Source organism: Cherax quadricarinatus, chromosome 52 (assembly GCF_038502225.1).
Source record: "Cherax quadricarinatus isolate ZL_2023a chromosome 52, ASM3850222v1, whole genome shotgun sequence".
In the NCBI taxonomy this organism is placed as follows: domain Eukaryota; kingdom Metazoa; phylum Arthropoda; class Malacostraca; order Decapoda; family Parastacidae; genus Cherax; species Cherax quadricarinatus.
The window spans coordinates 26,424,016-26,446,959 of NC_091343.1; the positions used below are offsets into that span (position 1 = coordinate 26,424,016).

A 22,944-nucleotide genomic window follows, 5' to 3' on the forward strand; every position below is an offset into this window, starting at 1 on the left:
TAATGTCAATGAACTTCCTCATCTAACATGTTAAAACTATTAAACTTGATTCCATTCTTCTCTCACTTGATAAAATGTTACGTAAGTTTTTATTTAAGATTATTAAACGTAACTCTAATTGTTTACCAGGTCATCAGTGCACGCATATATACATATTACGTTTTGTAGATATATATTACGATACTGTAATGCAGTCAAACAATGTTTGTTATGCCACTGTGACTTGCATTTAAACATTCTTAGATTTATAATCTTGAATGTATAATTCTTGCATACTTGATTCGTGGACATGAAGTGTTTTAATGTTTTAATTTATAATCTTCATTAAAAAAATGTTGATGTTCATGGATAAAATACCTGAGAATTGCATTAAGTCTTGTATTGGGATCTGGATGAGTCAGTTCACGTGTCATGACATCAGAGGTGTGGACTGGGACTCGAACTCCTGCCAGAATGAATACGACTGCTGCCGTTGCTGTGACCTGAACACACAAAAATTATTAACAATTATATTCTGTATAAAAGAAAATTAACTATATCGAAAACATGAGAAGCAGGAGTTCTTGCAGGTGTTTATCTTACTGCTGTGTGAACAATGTTTCTCCCTAACTTCCATACTGAAATTAATCCTTAGTTACATTTTATGTACAGTAGTGATAATAAAAAGCTCATTTGCAATGTATTTAAACTATATTATTCTCTTCAGGAAGTTTTCACGAATCATTTTAATTAATCAAAAGAGATGACCTACGATGTTCCCCAAATGTCAAACATCGACACTTCGGTGATGTCAACAACTTTACAGTTAGTCAAAGAAATTATGAAGGACTGTAATGCTGATTATGCTACTACATTTACTAGTAAAATCACCTATCATATTTATTTACTTATTAATACTCAGAATATACAATTGTGTTATTATACTGATATCTTTTATAGTAGTGTTATCTAGACTACACAGTTTTTTCTTGAACAAAGTCTTGTAAAATACATGTTTAAAAATATAAAAGTTATGAAACTACATTTAAATCTTCAACAAATAAAAATATAAAAATTGTTGGACGCAGAAACACGAATAATAACACGCTCTACAAGTATGAATTGTTGGTGTGTCGTGCGGAGGAGACGTATTACAGACTAACCTCATTATCAAACTCCAGCAGAAGCTCCCATGCCTGAGGTATAACGTCTACCAGGAGGTCCTCAGACATTACTGCTACTGCTTTACATACCACTGACAGCGATACGTGACTTAGTCCCTTCACCTGCAATCATCATCTTCGTGAGTAAACAATTATGCGTCTGTAATTAACGGTGTCAAACAATAGTGATATATATGTATGGAGCTACAATTATTTTTCAAATTAACTTACAATATTTTTTTTTTTTAAACGGAAACCTGTAACTGTTTTACATGATGGTAGTATTCCTGGTATTTTTTTTCTGTCTCAATAAACATGAAAGATTTCAGGTGCGTCTTGTTACTTCTACTTACACTTAGGTCACACTACACATGCATGTACAAGCATATATATACACACCCCTCTGGGTTTTCTCCTATTTTCTTACTATTTCTTGTTCTTCTTTATTTTTTTTATCTCCATTGGGAAGTGGAACAGAATTCTTCCTCTGAAAGCCTCGTGTGTCGTAAGAGGCGACTGAAATGCTGATAGCAAGAGGCTAGTAACCCCTTCTGTTTATATTAGTAAATTTAAAAAGAGAAACTTACGTTTTTCCCTTTGAGCCACATTGCCACCTGGGATGCGGCCGGTTTGTTGAAAGACTATATATATATATATATATATATATATATATATATATATATATATATATATATATATATATATATATATATATATATATATATATATATATATATATATATATATATATATATATATATATATATATTTCCAGCAGGTTGAGAGACAGCAACCACACATGAATGTTCTGCTAACTTGTCAGATACATGCAAAACGGAAACCTGTAATTGTTTTACAAAATGGTAAAATTACTTGTGTTTTTTCTTTGTCTCAAAAACATGCAAGAAAAGGTACGTCTTGCTACTTCTACTTACACTTAGGCACTTACATATACATGTACACACATATGAACACACACACCGATCGGAATTTACTTCTATTTTCTAAACAGTTTCTTCATATCTATTTCCTTTCATCTCCTTGTGGTAGTGGAAAATAATCTTTCCTCTTTAAGCCATGCATGTCGTAAGAGGCGACTAAAATACCAGAAGGAATGGGCTAGTAGCCTCTTCTCCTGTATAAATGTCTATAAAAACAAGAAAAACATATAAAAATAGGGTGTTTAAAGGTGCGTGGATGTAGTGAAGGTGATAAGAAAGGGATGATTGTCAATGTTATGAATGAAAAGAAGTTGGGTGTCCTGGCTCTTAACAAACCAAAACTCAATGGGGTACAGGAGTTTCAGTACGGAAAAATTAATGTGAATAGGTCAGGAGCGTCTGAGAGAGAGTTAGAGCTAAGAAGGGGACAGAAATAATGTTGAAGGATAGGTCAGGAGTATCTGAGAGAGTTAGAGCTAAAAAGGGGACAGCAATAATGTTGAAGGATCAGTTATGGAAGGAGGAGAGGGTATATACCTGCATAAATTCAAGGATTATGTGGATTATAATATGAATCAGTTACAAGAAGTGGCTAATATCAAATGTTCATGCACCTAGAGAAGAGAGGATTGTAGAGAAGTGAGAGACTTTGGGAGATATTAAGCGAATGTGTAGGAACTTTTGGACCAAATGCAAGAATAATTGTTTTAGAGGATATGAATGCTAAAGTGGGAGAAAAGGTTATAAAAGATGTTAGGTAAGTTTGGCGTACCAGGTGAAAATGATAATGGGGACCATGGGTCGAATTTTGTAATTTTATATAGAAAGAGGTTCGGTAATAGGTAATACATGTTACAGCAAAAAAACTGGATAAATAGGTATACAATATATGATATAAGACGTTATGACTGTAGTTTTGTTGGAATATGTGTTGGTAGATAAAAAAAATATGGGTGGACTACAGAATGTATATTTTTTATAGAGGGGCCACAGACATAACAGATCATTTTTTAGTTGTAGCTACAGCGAGAGTAAAAGGTACAAGACTGAGGTGATGGTTTAAAAACTTCAGGAGAAAGCAGTTAGGCAAGATATAAACAAAAAGATTGACCAGTGAGATTATAGGCACTGAAATTGAAGAGGTATGGGGTAGATATAAAAATGAAGTGTCAGAGTGTTCAGCAGAGGTGTGGCTACAGGAAAGTAGGTGCGGGAGGGAAGAAGGGCGATAGGTAGAATGATGAGGAAAAGAGTAAGCGAGAAGTAGTATTTGAGAAGATTATATAAAGTGGAGGTGATACTAGGAGAAAGGAGTATATATAGAGAAAAGGGGAGGTTAAAAGAGTGGTGAAGGAATGTAAAAAGACAGCAAATGAGAGAGTGGGTGAGATGTTATCAACAAATTTTCCTGTGAATAAAAAAAGTTTTGAAGTGAGATTAATAAGTTGAGAAAGTTGAGGGAGCGAATGGATTTGACAGTTAACATAGAAGAGAAGAGTTATTAAACAGAGATTTAGAGGTATCGGGAAGATGGAGGGAATACTTTGAGGAAGTGTTAAATGTCAATGAAGAAGGAGAGGCCGTGATATTGTACACTGGGCAGGGAGGTACAACATCTTGTAGGAGTGAGGAAGAGCCAGGTGTGTGTGTGAGGAAGGTGCGTGAGGCAGTGGGTAGAATGAAAGGGGATAAAGGGCTGGGAATGAAGGCATAAAGAAAGATATGTTAAAAGCAGGAGATATAGTTTTGGAAATATTTGTACTTTTATTTAATTAATGTACGGAAGAGAGGAAGGGATTGCGAGAGAGTATGTATATTTCCTTTGTATAAAGGCAAAGGGGACAAAAGAGAGTTTAAAAATTATAAGGGAATAAGCCTATTGAGTATACTTGGTAAAATATATGGTAGAGTTATTATTGATAGAATTAAGAGTAAGACAGAAAGCAGGATCGCAGATGAACATGGAGGCTAAAGGAAGGGTGGGAGAAGGGGGGAGTGGAAAAGGTGTTTACATTGATGCATGTAGGTTGGTTTAGAAAGACACGTAAGCAAACACTATAACATATTTATTAGAAAACGTTTCGGTCCTGGGACCTTGATCACTTCTAACATACAGAGGTAGAAAGACATTATATATATAGGCGGAGAGTGAGATGTGACGCACGTGACCTGAGGAATGTCATAAGAACATAAGAATGGAGGAACACTGTAGAAGGCCTACTGGCCCATGCGAGGCAGGTCCTTATCAAAACAACCTCTGCCTATGATGAGGATGGGTAGACGATGAAATCATGTGACTCCTGTGTTGTTGGGTTAGTGCTGCTTAAGTATTATGTTGTTTTGATAAGGACCTGCCTCGCATGGGCCAGTAGGCCTTCTACAGTGTTCCTCCATTCTTATGTTCTTATGACATTCCTCAGGTCACGTGCGTCACATCTCACTCTCCGCCTATATATATAATGTCTTTCTACCTCTGTATGTTAGAAGTGATCAAGGTCCCAGGACCGAAACGTTTTCTAATAAATATGTTATAGTGTTTGCTTACGTGTCTTTCTAAACCAACTTGTCGGTATTTATTACCAAGGTTAATACCATGCATGTAGGTGAACAGTATTTAGATTAGGGTACAGAGATTTTGGTTGCATTTATTGATTTGGAAAAGACATATGATAGGGTGGATAGTGAAGCAATATAGCAGATGTTGCAAATGTGTTTGAATATGTGGTAGGTTACTGAAAACATTTAAGAGTTTTTACGAGGATATTGAGAGAGGGAGAATATTTCCTAGTAAAAGTAGGCCCTAGACAAGGATGTGTGATGTCACTATGGATGTTCAGTATATTTATAGATGGGGTTGTTCTAGAAGTGAATTTAGAGGTGTTAGCAAAAGGTGTGGGATGAAGACATAATAAATCTAACACAAAGTGGGAGCTATTACTATTGCTCTATGCTGATGACATTGAAGAGAAGTAGCAGTGGTTGGTGGACAGGTTTGGAAGGCTATATAATAGATGGAAACTAAAAGTGCACATAGGAAAGAGCAAAGTGATGAAGTTAACAAAAAATGGATAATGAAATACTGGATAGCAGATTCTGGTGAGAAAGTGTGGATGAAGTGATTGTATTCAGATATGGGTATTCAGATGAGTACATGAAAGATACCACAGACCACTACCCTACTTTCCTCATAACAACTCTTGGTAAACTACCCCAAGACACTACTAAAGTCACCTTCAGACTTCACAATGAGGCAGCCATTAATAACTTCACAACAGCAATAGCAAACATTGATTGGCACACTGAGCTAGAAACCTATACAGATATTGACGAATGTATTAATAATTTTCTAAAAAAAACCCAATACCTCTATAACAAGCACTGCCCTAAAAAAACTAAACAGATGACAGCAAAGAGACTGAACAGTCCCTGGCTAACACCCAGCATTCTCAAATCCATAAATACAAAACACCAATATGAAAAACAGTACAGAATGGGTCACATAACCAGAGACCAAACAAAACGTTACTCGTCAGTCCTAACCAGCCTGATAAGAAGGGCAAAAAAATTGTATTATGAGAACAGATTATCCAACTTACGAGGTGATATAAAAAAGACCTGGAAAACCCTATCAGAAATTCTGGGAACAAAAAAGATATCACGAAATAGCGAAATAAAATTAGCAAAAACAGATGAACCCCAACTCCCACCAACAGAAACAGCAAACAGACTCAATGATTTCTCCTCCACTATAGGACAAAACCTTGCCAATAAAATCCCAAGCTCAGATACCCCACCAAATGACTACCTCACCGGCAACTACCCGAACACACTGTTCCTAGCTCCGACTAACCCATACGAAGTCTCCCTTATTATCAACGCACTAAAAAACAAGGCAGGAGATTTAAATACCTTACCACCCCTTATATACAAAAAAGTGTCACAAGTGCTATCACCAATCATTGCAACACTCTTTAACAAATCCATTGAATCCTCCACCTTCCCTACAGTACTCAAAATAGCAAGGGTCACCCCGATCCACAAAGGAGGAGACCAAACAGAGTTGAATAACTATAGGCCAATATCCAACTTACACCCTCTCTCAAAAATCTTCGAAAAATTAATTCATAAACGAATCTACTCCTACCTTATCTCCCAAAACATACTCAACCCCTGCCAATTTGGATTCAGGCCTAATAAAAATACTAATGATGCTATTATACACATGCTAGAACATATATACACTGCAATAGAGAAAAAAGAAGTCCCACTGGGGATCTTCATTGACTTACGTAAAGCTTTTGATACAGTTGACCATGACTTGCTCCACGTAAAATTGTCACACTATGGTATAAGAGGGCACTCCCTCAACTACCTCAAGTCTTACCTCAGCAACAGAAGCCAATATGTGTATGCAAATGGGGCAAACTCTTCTGCACAACCAATTACAGTTGGTGTCCCACAGGGAAGTGTCCTTGGCCCTCTTCTCTTTCTCCTATACATAAATGACCTTCCAAATGCTTCGCAATTACTCAAACCCACACTATTTGCAGATGACACTACATACGTCTTCTCTCACCCGAGCCCAGTCACGCTAGCCAATACTGTAAATACCGAATTACAGAAAATATCTACCTGGATGAGGACTAACAAACTTACACTAAACATTGACAAAACCTACTTCATTCAGTTTGGTAACAGAGCTACAGATGTCCCTCTTAACATAATGATAAATGGATCACCTATCACAAAACTAACAGAGGGAAAATTCTTAGGAATCCACCTTGATAATAGACTCAAATTTCATACACATATACATCAAATTTCTAAGAAAATTTCCAAGACTGTAGGCATACTATCGAAGATACGGTACTATGTTCCACAGTCAGCCCTCCTGGCCCTATATCACTCTCTTATTTACCCCTATCTCACCTATGGAATTTGTGCATGGGGCTCAACAACAATTAACCATCTCAGACCACTAATTACCCAACAAAAGGCTGCAGTTAGAATGATAACAAATTCTCACTACAGGCAGCACACTCCACCAATATTCAATACACTAAACCTACTCACCATACAAAACATCCATACTTATTACTGCACCTATTACATACATAGAACACTTAACTCTGATATTAACCCTCCCCTCAAACATCTCCTTGCCAACCTCAACAGAACACATGACCATAACACAAGGCACAGATCACTCTTTGATGTTCCTCGTGTCCATCTCACACTATGCAAAAACTCAATGCACATAAAAGGCCCTAAAATCTGGAATTCATTACCTGTAAATATAAAAGAAACACAACCTGTTTATAAATTCAAGTCTCTTCTCAAAGATTACTTACTCACCCAAAACCAAATAAATACTGAATAACTGAACATTATAAATTGTATATCTTAAATGTTTCTCACAATTATATCACATAAATGTTAAACCTAAAACCCAATCTAACTTTATTATTTTTTAAATACACTACCTAACAGAATCACTACCTAACTGAATGCAACCATATGACCTGTCTTTGTAATACTCACTTGTGCTTTATAGTTATCTGTTTACATTAATGTTTTATCACTGATTTCATCATTGCTTAGTAGCAGCGCTGTATAGTCCTTATGGCTTAGCGCTTCTTTTTGATTATAATAATAATAATAATCATTGCTTAGTTAATCTTAAGTTAATTTTAAGCCAGCCCGTAATGCTATGCATAGTATAAGTGGCTTTGGCATACTGCTCTTATCTGTATTTTTTTTGTACCTCTGTATGTGTGCACAAATTGGAAATAAAAAAAAAAAAAAAAAAAAAAATAGAAATGATGAGGGGGAAAAAGATGAGTGGTGCACTAAGGAGTTTGTGGAGACAATGAAAGCAAAGAGGGGAAGGTAAGAGGGTGTAGTTATACCAAGGTTCTTTTATGACTGTGAAGCTTCGGTGGTGAATGTTGCAACAAGGAGAAGGCTGGAGGCAGCGGAGACGTCGTGTCTGAGAGCAGAGAACTGTCTGAATATAATACAGAGAATCCATAGCTTGGAGATTAGAAGGAGGAGGTGTTGATGAAAGGATGGAACAAGATAGAATGACTTGCAGGGCGAATAAATCTGTAGTTGAAGGAAGGCAGGGTAGAGGTCGCCCTGGTAACACACTCACGCACTCTTGCTTCCAGCAAGAGTGCGTGAGTGTGTTAGATAAGAGTGAGTGTAAACAATTTTTTTTTTTGACTTGAAGTGCTGTTAGAGTGTGAGCAAAGTAACATTTATGAAGGGATTCAGGGAAACTGGTTAGCTGGAATTGAGTCCTGGAGATGAGAAGTACAGCGCCTGCGCTCTGAAAGAGGATTGTTGATATGTTGCAATTTTTATCTTCATAATTAATTCCTGACATTTATAGTCTACCGTATCAGTAATTGTCTCGGCGTCCTTCAACCATTGTATTATTTCATTATATAATGTTTACTTTGACATAAAAAAAATAAGGCTGGGTTCCATCATGTTCTTGATTACTTTCCCTATAACATTTTTTTTCGTCATCCCTCCTTACATTTGTCTATAAACATCTGGCTTGTCTAAATCACTTATAGGTCATTGGGTTGACATGCTTCTTATGCTGATTTCAAGATTAATATACATTTTTCATGGCAATTCATCACCTTACATTCAGACACACTTCATTATTTTTTTCTTATAATTTTTGGAATATATCTATTTAATATCATTTTCATATGTGAATATATCTATTTGATATCATTTTCATATGTGAATATATCTATTTGATATCATTTTCATATGTGTTGATATCTGTATATATTACATATAATTATATATTATATATATAAATATATTATTTCCATTTTATTTCTTGTAAATAGTGTTCAGTATTATCATGCTTTCCTTTCTGAAAATCTCGTTGTTACTGTATATACGTATTTTGCCTTCTAAATCATATTTAACAGCATGTACTATATCTAATATAACATGAAAGATCTTGCTATGAGGCTTTAGGTAATATATGAAAATTTCTTCCTCTCTGACAATGATAAAGAAATAAGTAGAATCTTTAAGACTTCTTTCCTCTCAGTTTTTACGCAGAAAGATACTAACGAAATTCTAGAATAAAATATGTAGATCAGGACGAGAATAAGTTACGAACAATCAAAGTCACTAGTGACATGGTTCTTAAACAAATAGATAAATTAAAATCTAATAAATACCCGAGCCCTGACGAACTGTTCGCATGGATTTTAAGAATAGCCAGAGCAAATCTTTGACTGGTATTTTTCAACATATCACTACAAACTGGAATAGTGCTTGATAAGTGGAAAATGTCAAATGTGATACCTATCTGCAAAGCAGGAGACAGGTCATTAACTTCGAATTATAGACCAATAAGCTTAACCTCGATTATGTGAAACTGATGGAATCAATACACAAATAACCCGCACATAGGATAGAAGACCTTACGACGACGTTTCGGTCAGACTTTACCATTTACAATGATACACTAACAGGAAAGAAAGAAGAAGCCAATATATATATAGGCCAGCTGAGAGGGAAAGGTAGTGGAAAAGGTAGTGGAAGTGATAGTGGCAAAGATAAGGCTGGTAGTCGAAGTAGAAGTGGTATGAAATAGGAAGGTTGGTAGGACAGGAAAAAAAATGAGGCAAAAGAGATGGTAGGAGCCAAAGGTAGCAGGGAAGGTAGTAGAAGGAGTAATAGTGGAGTCAAAGGTCATGAAAGTGGAGCACTGTAAGAGAGCTAAGAGCCCAGAAGGGGTATGACCAAAACCACAGGGAGGTTGAAAAGGTAAAAGAAAAATAACCAAGGTAGAAGAAAGGAAACTAAAACAAGAAAAAGGCAAAAAGAAAAGGCGAAGAGGAAGAAAGAGGCAAAAGGAAAAGGAGAAGAGGAAGAAAGAAAAAAAAAGAATCAGTTTAAGTCACGTGTGTTCTGAAGTTTGGAGCACTTGACAATGTAATGGGAAAGGAAGGGATCTACAGAGACATAGCCAGGACGAAGATTCATTCAATGAAAGTTGTGTTGGTATCGGTAAGCCTAACACTTATTTTATGTTTTTTGAGTCTGTCAGAAAGAGAACCGACAGTTTCTCGAAAGTACTGAAGAGGACAAGAGGAACATTAAATAGAGTAGACATCAGGGACATCTAAGCGGGAGGGGAGGTACGAACTAGATTGGGGAGAATGGTGATAGTCTGGCGAACAACAGAAATAATTGTTGAGACTATTCGAAGCCACCTTGAAAGGCATAAATTGATTAATGAATCTCAGCACGGATTTACAAACAGGGGTTCCTGCCTTACAAATTTGATAGATTTGATAATGAATATGATATTGTGTATATAATCTTTAGTAAGGCTTTTTGATAGAGTTCCACATCGTAGGTTAAGAAAAGTAAACACACAGAATAGGAGAATATTTTTCCTGGATAAAGGCAAGGTTGACAGATTGGCAACAGAGAGTTTGTATAAATGGAGGGAAATCAGAGTGGGGGACCCGTCACTAGGGACAGTGTTGTACTCTTTGTTGTTCACAATTAACATAAACGACATAGATGAGGGAATAAATGGCGACATCAGCAAGTTTGCCGATGAGACCAAAACTGGCCGTCGAATTAATTCTGGCGATGACAAGAGAGCGTTACAGAAAAATCTGAATAGATTGATGCAGTTTTCGGAAAAGTGGCAGATGCAGTTTAATACAGAAAATAACCATTGAACTTATCAACTAAATAATATAGATTGTAGATCTTAATCACTTTGCGGAAAAAAATTAGGAGTTCGGGTTAGCAGTAATTTAAAACCAAGACAACAATGCATAAGTCTTCACAATAAAGTGAAGAGAAATCTTGGCTTCACTTCAAGAAGTATACATAACAGGAGTCCTCAGGTTATTCTTCAATTCTATATATCGTTGGTTAGGCCTCATTTAGACCTAACCACCGTATTACAGAATGGATATAAATGCTCAGGAAAACGTACAAAGAAGGATAACAAAGTTGATCTCATGTATCAGAAATCTTTCCTACGAGGATACACCGAGGGCTCTGAATCTGCACTCTAGAAAGGCGTAGAATTAATGAGGATACGATTGAGATGTATAAATGAAAAACAGGAATAACTTGCTAAATATATCTAACGATAAGAGAACTCGAAGCAATGGGCTGAAGTTGGAAAAATTTCGATTCTGAAATGATATTGGAAAGCACTGGAACAAACTTCAGAGCAACATCACTGAAGCTACGAAGTTGACTAGTTTGAAAAACTCGTTAGACAAATACATTAGCTTGTGGGTGTGTAGGTGTAAGTTAAACCTGACCAGCTTGGGCCAGTAGAACTTCAGAAGTGTGAGTGTGACTTGGACTTGCCTAGCATAAGCCAGTAGGCCTGCTGCTTCTGTCTTATGTTCTTCTTATATAAATGCTAGGTCTAGTAATGACAGTGTTACCTTCTCTCTCTAGTGTTATATCACTAACCTGCTGATGTATAAAAGTCTTATTACAATAACCAAGATGTTAACCATTTACAGCGTCAACCTTATAAGATGATCAATTCCACCTTATAAGATGATCAATTCCACCTTATAAGATGATCAGTTCCACCTTATAAGATGATCAATTCCACCTTATAAGATGATCAATTCCACCTTATAAGATGATCAGTTCCACCTTATAAGATGATCAATTCCACCTTATAAGATGATCAATTCCACCTTATAAGATGATCAATTCCACCTTATAAGATGATCAATTCCACCTTATAAGATGATCAATTCCACCTTATAAGATGATCAATTCCACCTTATAAGATGATCAATTCCACCTTATAAGATGATCAATTCCACCTTATAAGATGATCAATTCCACCTTATAAGATGATCAATTCCACCTTATAAGATGATCAATTCCACCTTATAAGATGATCAATTCCACCTTATAAGATGATCAATTCCACCTTATAAGATGATCAATTCCACCTTATAAGATGATCAATTCCACCTTATAAGATGATCAATTCCACCTTATAAGATGATCAATTCCACCTTATAAGATGATCAATTCCACCTTATAAGATGATCAATTCCACCTTATAAGATGATCAATTCCACCTTATAAGATGATCAATTCCACCTTATAAGATGATCAATTCCACCTTATAGGATGATCAATTCCACCTTATAAGATGATCAATTCCACCTTATAAGATGATCAATTCCACCTTATAAGATGATCAATTCCACCTTATAAGACGATCAATTCCACCTTATAAGATGATCAATTCCACCTTATAAGATGATCAATTCCACCTTATAAGATGATCAATTCCATCTTATAAGACGATCAATTCAACCTTATAAGATGATCAGTTCCACCTTATAAGATGATCAATTCCACCTTGTAAGACGATCAATTCCACCTTATAAGACGATCAATTCCACCTTATAAGATGATCAGTTCCACCTTATAAGATGATCAATTCCACCTTATAAGACGATCAATTCCACCTTATAAGACGATCAATTCCACCTTATAAGATGATCAATTCCACCTTATAAGATGATCAATTCCACCTTATAAGACGATCAATTCCACCTTATAAGATGATCAATTCCACCTTATAAGATGATCAATTCCACCTTATAAGATGATCAATTCCACCTTATAAGATGATCAATTCCACCTTATAAGACGATCAATTCCACCTTCTAAGACGATCGATTCCACCTTATAAGACGATCAATTCCACCTTATAAGACGATCAATTCCACCTTATAAGACGATCAATTCCACCTTATAAGACGATCAATTCCACCTTATAAGACGATCAATTCCACCTTATAAGACGATCAATTCCACCTTAAAAGACGATCAATTCCACCTTATAAGATGATCAATTCCACCTTATAAGATGATCAATTCCACCTTATAAGATGATCACTTCCACCTTAAAAGATGATCAATTCCACCTTATAAGATGATCAATTCCACCTTATAAAACGATCAATTCCACCTTATAAGATGATCAGTTCCACCTTATAAGATGATCAATTCCACCTTATAAGATGATCAATTCCACCTTATAAGATGATCAATTCCACCTTATAAGATGATCAATTCCACCTTATAAGATGATCAGTTCCACCTTATAAGATGATCAATTCCACCTTATAAGATGATCAATTCCACCTTATAAGATGATCAATTCCACCTTATAAGATGATCAATTCCACCTTATAAGATGATCAGTTCCACCTTATAAGACGATCAATTCCACCTTATAAGACGATCAATTCCACCTTATAAGATGATCAGTTCCACCTTATAAGATGATCAATTCTGCCTTATAAGATGATCAATTCCGCCTTATAAGATGATCAATTCCACCTTATAAGATGATCAATTCCGCCTTATAAGATGATCAATTCCACCTTATAAGATGATCAATTCCACCTTATAGGATGATCAATTCCACCTTATAAGATGATCAATTCCACCTTATAAGATGATCAATTCCACCTTATAAGACGATCAATTCCACCTTATAAGACGATCAATTCCACCTTATAAGATGATCAATTCCACCTTATAAGATGATCAATTCCACCTTATAAGACGATCAATTCCACCTTATAAGATGATCAATTCCACCTTATAAGATGATCAATTCCACCTTATAAGATGATCAATTCCACCTTATAAGATGATCAATTCCACCTTATAAGACGATCAATTCCACCTTCTAAGACGATCGATTCCACCTTATAAGACGATCAATTCCACCTTATAAGACGATCAATTCCACCTTATAAGACGATCAATTCCACCTTATAAGACGATCAATTCCACCTTATAAGACGATCAATTCCACCTTATAAGACGATCAATTCCACCTTATAAGACGATCAATTCCACCTTATAAGATGATCAATTCCACCTTATAAGATGATCAATTCCACCTTATAAGACGATCAATTCCACCATACAAGATGATCAATTCCACCTTATAAGACGATCAATTCCACCTTATAAGATGATCAATTCCACCTTACAAGATGATCAATTCCACCTTATAAGATGATCAATTCCACCTTATAAGATGATCAATTCCACCTTATAAGACGATCAATTCCACCTTACAAAATGATCAATTCCACCTTATAAGACGATCAATTCCACCTTATAAGACGATCAATTCCACCTTATAAGATGATCAATTCCACCTTATATGATGATCAATTCCACCTTATAAGATGATCAATTCCACCTTATAAGACGATCAATTCCACCTTATAAGATGATCAGTTCCACCTTATAAGATGATCAATTCCACCTTATAAGATGATCAATTCCACCTTATAAGATGATCACTTCCACCTTAAAAGATGATCAATTCCACCTTATAAGATGATCAATTCCACCTTATAAAACGATCAATTCCACCTTATAAGATGATCAGTTCCACCTTATAAGATGATCAATTCCACCTTATAAGATGATCAATTCCACCTTATAAGATGATCAATTCCACCTTATAAGATGATCAATTCCACCTTATAAGACGATCAATTCCCCCTTATAAAATGATCAATTCCACCTTATAAGATGACCAATTCCACCTTATAAGATGATCAATTCCACCTTATAAGATGATCAATTCCACCTTATAAGATGATCAATTCCACCTTATAAGATGATCAATTCCACCTTATAAGACGATCAATTCCACCTTATAAGACGATCAATTCCACCTTATAAGATGATCAATTCCACCTTATAAGATGATCAATTCCACCTTATAAGATGATCAATTCCACCTTATAAGATGATCAATTCCACCTTATAAGATGATCATTTCCACCTTATAAGATGATCAATTCCACCTTATAAGATGATCAATTCCACCTTATAAGATGATCAATTCCACCTTATAAGATGATCAATTCCACCTTATAAGATGATCAATTCCACCTTATAAGATGATCAATTCCACCTTATAAGATGATCAATTCCACCTTATAAGATGATCAGTTCCACCTTATAAGGTGATCAATTCCACCTTATAAGATGATCAATTCCACCTTATAAGATGATCAATTCCACATTATAAGACGATCAATTCCACCTTATAAGACGATCAATTCCACCTTATAAGATGATCAATTCCACCTTATAAGATGATCAATTCCACCTTATAAGACGATCAATTCCACCTTATAAGATGATCAATTCCACCTTATAAGATGATCAAATCCACCTTATAAGACGATCAATTCCACCTTATAAGATGATCAATTCCACCTTATAAGATGATCAATTCCACCTTATAAGATGATCAATTCCACCTTATAAGACGATCAATTCCACCTTATAAGCCGATCAATTACACCTTATAAGATGATCAATTCCACCTTATAAGATGATCAGTTCCACCTTATAAGATGATCAATTCCACCTTATAAGATGATCAATTCCACCTTATAAGATGATCAATTCCACCTTATAAGATGATCAGTTCCACCTTATAAGATGATCAATTCCACCTTATAAGATGATCAATTCCACCTTATAAGATGATCAATTCCACCTTATAAGATGATCAATTCCACCTTATAAGATGATCAATTCCACCTTATAAGATGATCAATTCCACCTTATAAGATGATCAATTCCACCTTATAAGATGATCAATTCCACCTTATAAGATGATCAATTCCACCTTATAAGATGATCAATTCCACCTTATAAGATGATCAATTCCACCTTATAAGATGATCAATTCCACCTTATAAGATGATCAATTCCACCTTATAAGAAGATCAGTATTTATAAACTTATAAATGCCAAATTTTGTTATAATTTATAGTCATAAAATGTTTATTTTACCAATACTTCCAATCCTCTCCCTTCTTCACTACTCTCCCTTCTTCACTACTCTCCCTTCTTGACTACTCTCCCTTCTTCACTACTCTCCCTTCTTCATTACTCTCCCTTCTTCACTACTCTCCCTTCTTCACTACTCTCCCTTCTTCACTACTCTCCCTTCTTCACTACTCTCCCTTCTTCACTACTCTCCCTTCTTCACTACTCTCCCTTCTTCACTACTCTCCCTTCTTCACTACTCTCCCTTCTTCACTACTCTCCCTTCTTCACTACTCTCCCTTCTTCACTACTCTCCCTTCTTCACTACTCTCCCTTCTTCACTACTCTCTCTTCTTCACTACTCTCCCTTCTTCACTACTCTCCCTTCTTCACTACTCTCCCTTCTTCACTACTCTCCCTTCTTCACTACTCTCCCTTCTTCACTACTCTCCCTTCTTCACTACTCTCCCTTCTTCACTACTCTCCCTTCTTCACTACTCTCCCTTCTTCACTACTCTCCCTTCTTCACTACTCTCCCTTCTTCACTCTCCCTTCTTTACTCTCCCTTCTTCACTACTCTCCCTTCTTCACTACTCTCCCTTCTTCACTACTCTCCCTTCTTCACTACTCTCCCTTCTTCACTACTCTCCCTTCTTCACTACTCTCCCTTCTTCACTACTCTCCCTTCTTCACTACTCTCCCTTCTTCACTCCTCTCCCTTCTTCACTACTCTCCCTTCTTCACTACTCTCCCTTCTTCACTACTCTCCCTTCTTCACTACTCTCCCTTCTTCACTACTCTCCCTTCTTCACTACTCTCCCTTCTTCACTACTCTCCCTTCTTCACTACTCTCCCTTCTTCACTACTCTCCCTTCTTCACTACTCTCCCTTCTTCACTACTCTCCCTTCTTCACTACTCCCCCTTCTTCACTACTCTCCCTTCCTTCTTCCTTTTTCACTACTCTCCCTTCTTCACTACTCTCCCTTCTTCACTACTCTCCCTTCTTCACTACTCTCCCTTCTTCACTACTCTCCCTTCTTCACTACTCTCCCTTCTTCACTACTCTCCCTTCTTCACTACTCTCCCTTCTTCACTACTCTCCCTTCTTCACTACTCTCCCTTCTTCACTACTCTCCCTTCTTCACTACTCTCCCTTCTTCACTACTCTCCCTTCTTCACTACTCCCTTCTTCACTCCTCTCCCTTCTTCACTACTCTCCCTTCTTCACTACTCTCCCTTCTTCACTACTCTCCCTTCTTCACTACTCTCCCTTCTTCACTACTCTCCCTTCTTCACTACTCTCCCTTCTTCACTACTCTCCCTTCTTCACTACTCTCCCTTCTTCACTACTCTCCCTTCTTCACTACTCTCCCTTCTTCACTACTCTCCCTTCTTCACTACTATCCCTTCTTCACTACTCTCCCTTCTTCACTACTCTCCCTTCTTCACTACTCTCCCTTCTTCTCTACTCTCCCTTCTTCACTACTCTCCTATCTTCACTACTCTCCCTTCTTCACTACTCTCCCTTCTTCACTACTCTCCCTTCTTCACTACTCTTCCTTCTTCACTACTCTCCCTTCTTCACTACTCTCCCTTCTTCACTACTCTCCCTTCTTCACTACTCTCCCTTCTTCACTACTCTCCCTTCTTCACTACTCTCCCTTCACTACTCTCCCTTCCTTCACTACTCTCCCTTCCTTCACTACTCTCCCTACACTACTCTCCCTTCCTTCACTACTCTCCCTTCCTTCACTACTCTCCCTTCCTTCACTACTCTCCCTTCACTACTCTCCCTTCACTACTCTCCCTTCACTACTCTCCCTTCACTACTCTCCCTTCACTACTCTCCCTTCACTACTCTCCCTTCACTACTCTCCCTTCACTACTCTCCCTTCACTACTCTCCCTTCACTACTCTCCCTTCACTACTCTCCCTTCACTACTCTCCCTTCACTACTCTCCCTTCTTCACTACTCTCACTACTCTCCCTTCTTCACTACTCTCCCTTCTTCACTACTCTCTTCACTACTCTCCCTTCTTCACTACTCTCCCTTCTTCACTACTCTTCCTTCTTCACTACTCTCCCTTCTTCACTACTCTACTTTCTTCACTACTCTCCCTTCTTCACTACTCTCCCTTCTTCACTACTCTACTTTCTTCACTACTCTCCCTTCTTCACTACTCTCCCTTCTTCACTGCTCTCCCTCCTTCACTACTCTCCCTATTTCTCTCTCCTTCTTCACTACTCTCCCTTCTTCACTACTCTCCCCTTCTTCACTACTCTCCCTTCTTCTATTCTCTCTTCTTCACTATTCTCCCCTCTTTTTCCCTAATCTATCTTCACTACTCTACTTTCTTCACTACTCTCCCTTCTTCACTACTCTCCCTTCTTCACTGCTCTCCCTCCTTCACTACTCTCCCTTCTTCCCTACTCTCTTCTTCTCTACTCTCCCTTCTTCCCTACTCTACCTTCTTCACTGCTCTCCCTTCTTCCCTCTTCTACCTTCTTAACTACTCTCCCTTCTTCCCAATTCTCTCTTCTTCACTGCTCTCCCTTCTTCCATCTTCCCCCTTCTTCACTACTCTCCCTTATTCCCTACTCTCCCATATTCCCTATTTCTTCTTCGCTACTCTCCCTTCTTCCTCTCTCTTCTTTAGTACTCTACCTTCTTCACTGCTTTACATTCTTCACTACTCTCCCTTCTTCCCTACTCTCCCTTCTTCACTACTCTTCCTTCTTCACTACTCTCCCTTCTTCACTACTCTCCCTTCTTCACTACTCTCCCTTCTTCACTAGTCTCCCTTCTTCACTACTCTCCCTTCTTCACTACTCTCCCTTCTTCACTACTCTTCCTTCTTCACTACTCTCCCTTCTTCACTACTCTCCCTTCTTCACTACTCTCCCTTCTTCACTACTCTCCCTTCTTCACTACTCTACTTTCTTCACTACTCTCCCTTCTTCACTACTCTCCCTTCTTCACTACTCTCCCTTCTTCACTACTCTCCCTTCTTCACTACTCTCCCTTCTTCACTACTCTCCCTTCTTCCCTACTCTCTCTTCTTCTCTACTCTTCTTCTTACTACTCTCCTTCTTCCCTACTCTCTCTTCTTCACTATTCTCCCTTCTTCACTCACTCTCTTCTTCACTACTCTCCCTTCTTCCCACTCCCATTCTTCCCTACTCTCCCTTCTTCACTGCTCTTCCTACACTACTCTCCCTTTCCCTACTCTCCTTCTTACCATCTTCTTCACTACTCTACCTTCTTCCCTACTCTCCCTTCTTCACTACTCTCCCTTCTTCTACTCTACCTCTTCACCACTCTCCCTTCTTCACTACTCTTCTTCACTACTCTCCCTTCTTCACTACTCTCCCTTTTTCCCTGCTCTCCCTTTTCCCTAACTCTCCCTTCTTACTCCCTTCTTCACTACTCTCCCTTCTTCACTGCTCTCCCTCCTTCACTACTCTCCCTTGTTCCCTACTCTCTCTTCTTCTCTACTCTCCCTTCTTCCCTATTCTACCTTCTTCACTGCTCTCCCTTCTTCCCTCTTCTACCTTCTTAACTACTCTCCCTTCTTCCCAATTCTCTCTTCTTCACTGCTCTCCCTTCTTCCATCTTCCCCCTTCTTCACTACTCTCCCTTATTCCCTACTCTCCCATATTCCCTACTATTTCTTCTTCGCTACTCTCCCTTCTTCACTACTCTAGCTTCTTCCCTACTCTCACCTTCTTCTTTCCTACTCTCCCTTCTTCACTACTCTAGCTTCTTCCCTACTCTCCCGTCTTCCTCTCTCTTCTTTAGTACTCTCCCTTCTTCCCTAATCTCTACTCTTCTTCACTACTCTCCCTTCTTCACTACTCTACTTTCTTCACTACTCTCCCCTTCTTTATTCCCTACTCTCCCTTCTTCACTACTCTACGTTCTTCACTACTCCCCCTTCTTCTTCTCCCTATTCTCCCTTCTTCACTACTCTCTCACTTCTTCACTACTCTCCCTTCTTCCCTACTTCTACCTTCTTCACTACTCTCCCTTCTTCCCTACTATCCCTTCTTCACTACTCTCCCTTCTTCACTACTCCCTTCCTTCTTCACTACTCTCTTCACTTCTTCACTACTACACCCCCTTCCCTTCTTCATTTCTTCGCTACTCTCCCTTCTCCCTTCTTCACTACTCTCCCTTCTTCACTACTTCTTCTCTACTCTCCATTTTCACTTCACTACTCTCTCCTTCTTCACTGCTCTACTCTCCCTTCTTCACTACTCTCCCTTCTTCACTACTCTCCCTTCTTCACTACTCTCCCTTCTTCACTACTCTCCCTTCTTCACTGCTCTCCCTTCTTCACTACTCTCCCTTCTTCACTACTCTCCCTTCTTCACTCCACTCCCTTCTTCACTACTCTCCCGTCTTCACTACTCTCCCTTCTTCACTACTCTCCCTTCTTCAGAACTCTCTCTCTCTACTACTCTCCCTTCTTCACTACTCTCTCCCTTTCTTCTACTCTGTTCTCTCCCTTCTTCACTACTCTCCCTGCTCTCCCTTTTCTAATCTCCCACTCTCCCTTCTTCATTACTCTCCCTTCTTCACTATTCACCTTTCTTCCCTATTGTCTATTCTACACTACTCTCCCTTCTTCCCTACTCTCGCTTCTTTACAACTCTACCTTCTTCACTACTCTTCCTTCGTCCCTACTCTCTCTTCTTCTCTACTCTCCCTTCTTCCCTACTCTACCTTCTTCACCACTCTCCCATCATCACTACTCTCCCTTCTTCACTACTCTCGTTTCTTCCCTATTCTCTCTTCTTCACTATTCTCCCTTTTTCCCTGCTCTCCATTTTCCCTAATCTCCCATCTTCAATGCTCTCCCTTCTTCATTACTCTCCCTTCTTCACTATTCACCTTTCTTCCATATTCTCTCTCCTACACTACTCTCCCTTCTTCCCTACTCTCGCTTCTTTACAACTTTACCTTCTTCACTACTCTCCCTTCTTCCCTACTCTCTCTTCTTCTCTACTCTCCCTTCTTCCCTACTCTACCTTCTTCACTACTCTCCCTTCTTCCCTCTTCTACCTTCTTAACTACTCTCCCTTCTTCCCAATTCTCTCTTCTTCACTGCTCTCCCACCTTCCATCTTCCCCCTTCTTCACTACTCTCCCTTATTCCCTACTCTCTCATATCCCCTACTATTTCTTCTTCGCTACTCTCCCTTCTTCACCACTCTACCTTCTTCACTGCTTTACATTCTTCACTACTCTCCCTTCTTTCCTACTCTCCCTTCTTCACTACTCTAGCTTCTTCCCTACTCTCCCGTCTTCCTCTCTCTTCTTTAGTACTCTCCCTTCTTCCCTAATCTCCCTTCATCTCTACTCTCCCATCTTCACTACTCTCCCTTCTTCACTACTCTACCTTCTTGACAACTCTCCCTTCATCTCTACACTCCCATCTTCACTACTCCTCCTTATTCCCTATTCTCCCTTCTTCACTACTCTACGTGCTTCACTACTCTCCCTTCTTCCCTTCTCACACTTCTTCATTACTCTCCCTTCTTCCCTATTTTCCTTTCTTCACTACTCTATCTTTTTCACTACTTTTCCTTCGTCACTACTCTCACTTCTTCACTACTACCTTCTTCCCTACTTTCCCTTCTTCCCTACTTTCCCTTCTTCACTACTCTATTTTCTTCACCACTCTCTTCTTCCTACTCTCCTTTCTTCCCGACTCTCCATTCTTCCTACTCTCCCTTCTTCACTGCTCTTTCTTCTTCACTACTCTCCCTTCATCAATACTCACCCTTCTTCAATACTTTCCCTTCTTCACTACTCTTACTTCTTCACTACTCTTCCTTCTCTCTACACCCCCTTCTTCCTTACTTTCACTACTCTCCCTTCATCACTACTCTCCCTTCTTCACTAATCTCACTTCTTCTCTACTCTCCATTCCTCACTATTGTCAGTTCTTCTCTAAACCACCTTCTTCTCTTCTCTCTCTTCTTCACTGCTCTCCCTTCTTCACTACTCTACTTTCTTCACTACTCTCCCTTCTTCACTACTCTCCCTTCTTCACTACTCTCCCTTCTTCACTACTCTCCCTTCTTCACTACTCTCCCTTCTTCACTACTCTCCCTTCTTCACTACTCTCCCTTCTTCACTACTCTCCCTTCTTCACTACTCCACTTTCTTCAATACTCTCTCTTCTTCAGAACTCTCTCTCCTCTACTACTCTCCCTTCTCTACTACTCTCTTCTTCACTATTCTCCCTTCTTCACTACTATCTTCTTCACTATTCTCTCTTCTTCACTATTCTCCCTTTTTCCCTGTTCTCCCTTTTCCCTAATCTCCCATCTTCAATGCTCTCCCTTCTTCATTACTCTCCCTTCTTCACTATTCACCTTTCTTCCCTATTCTCTGTTCTACACTACTCTCCCTTCTTCCCTACTCTCGCTTCTTTACAACTTTACCTTCTTCACTACTCTCCCTTCTTCCCTACTCGCTCTTCTTCTCTACTCTCCCTTCTTCCCTACTCTACCTTCTTCACCACTCTCCCTTCATCACTACTCTCCCATCTTCACTACTCTCGTTTCTTCCCTATTCTCTCTTCTTCACTATTCTCCCTTTTTCCCTGCTCTCCCTTTTCCCTAATCTCCCATCTTCAATGCTCTCCCTTGTTCATTACTCTCCCTTCTTCACTATTCACCTTTCTTCCCTATTCTCTCTTCTACACTACTCTCCCTTCTTCCCTACTCTCGCTTCTTTACAACTCTACCTTCTTCACTACTCTCCCTTCTTCCCTACTCTCTCTTCTTCTCTACTCTCCCTTCTTCCCTACTCTACCTTCTTCACTACTCTCCCTTCTTCCCTCTTCTACCTTCTTAACTACTCTCCCTTCTTCCCAATTCTCTCTTCTTCACTGCTCTCCCTTCTTCCATCTTCCCCCTTCTTCACTACTCTCCCTTATTCCCTACTCTCCCATATTCCCTACTATTTCTTCTTC

At 38.5% G+C, this 22,944-nt stretch overlaps 1 protein-coding gene across 1 annotated transcript in view; it reads right to left on the minus strand.

Annotated features, from left to right (window-relative positions):
- Nucleotides 1-22,944, minus strand: part of LOC128696898 (protein unc-80 homolog) — a 1,079,316-nt gene that overhangs the window by 282,250 nt on the left and 774,122 nt on the right. The window contains exons 44-45 of the mRNA XM_070095999.1: nucleotides 1,143-1,265; nucleotides 358-482 (exon numbers count right to left, since the gene is read on the minus strand). Coding sequence (XP_069952100.1) covers nucleotides 358-482; nucleotides 1,143-1,265 — 248 coding nt within the window. The remainder of the gene's footprint in view (nucleotides 1-357; nucleotides 483-1,142; nucleotides 1,266-22,944) is intronic.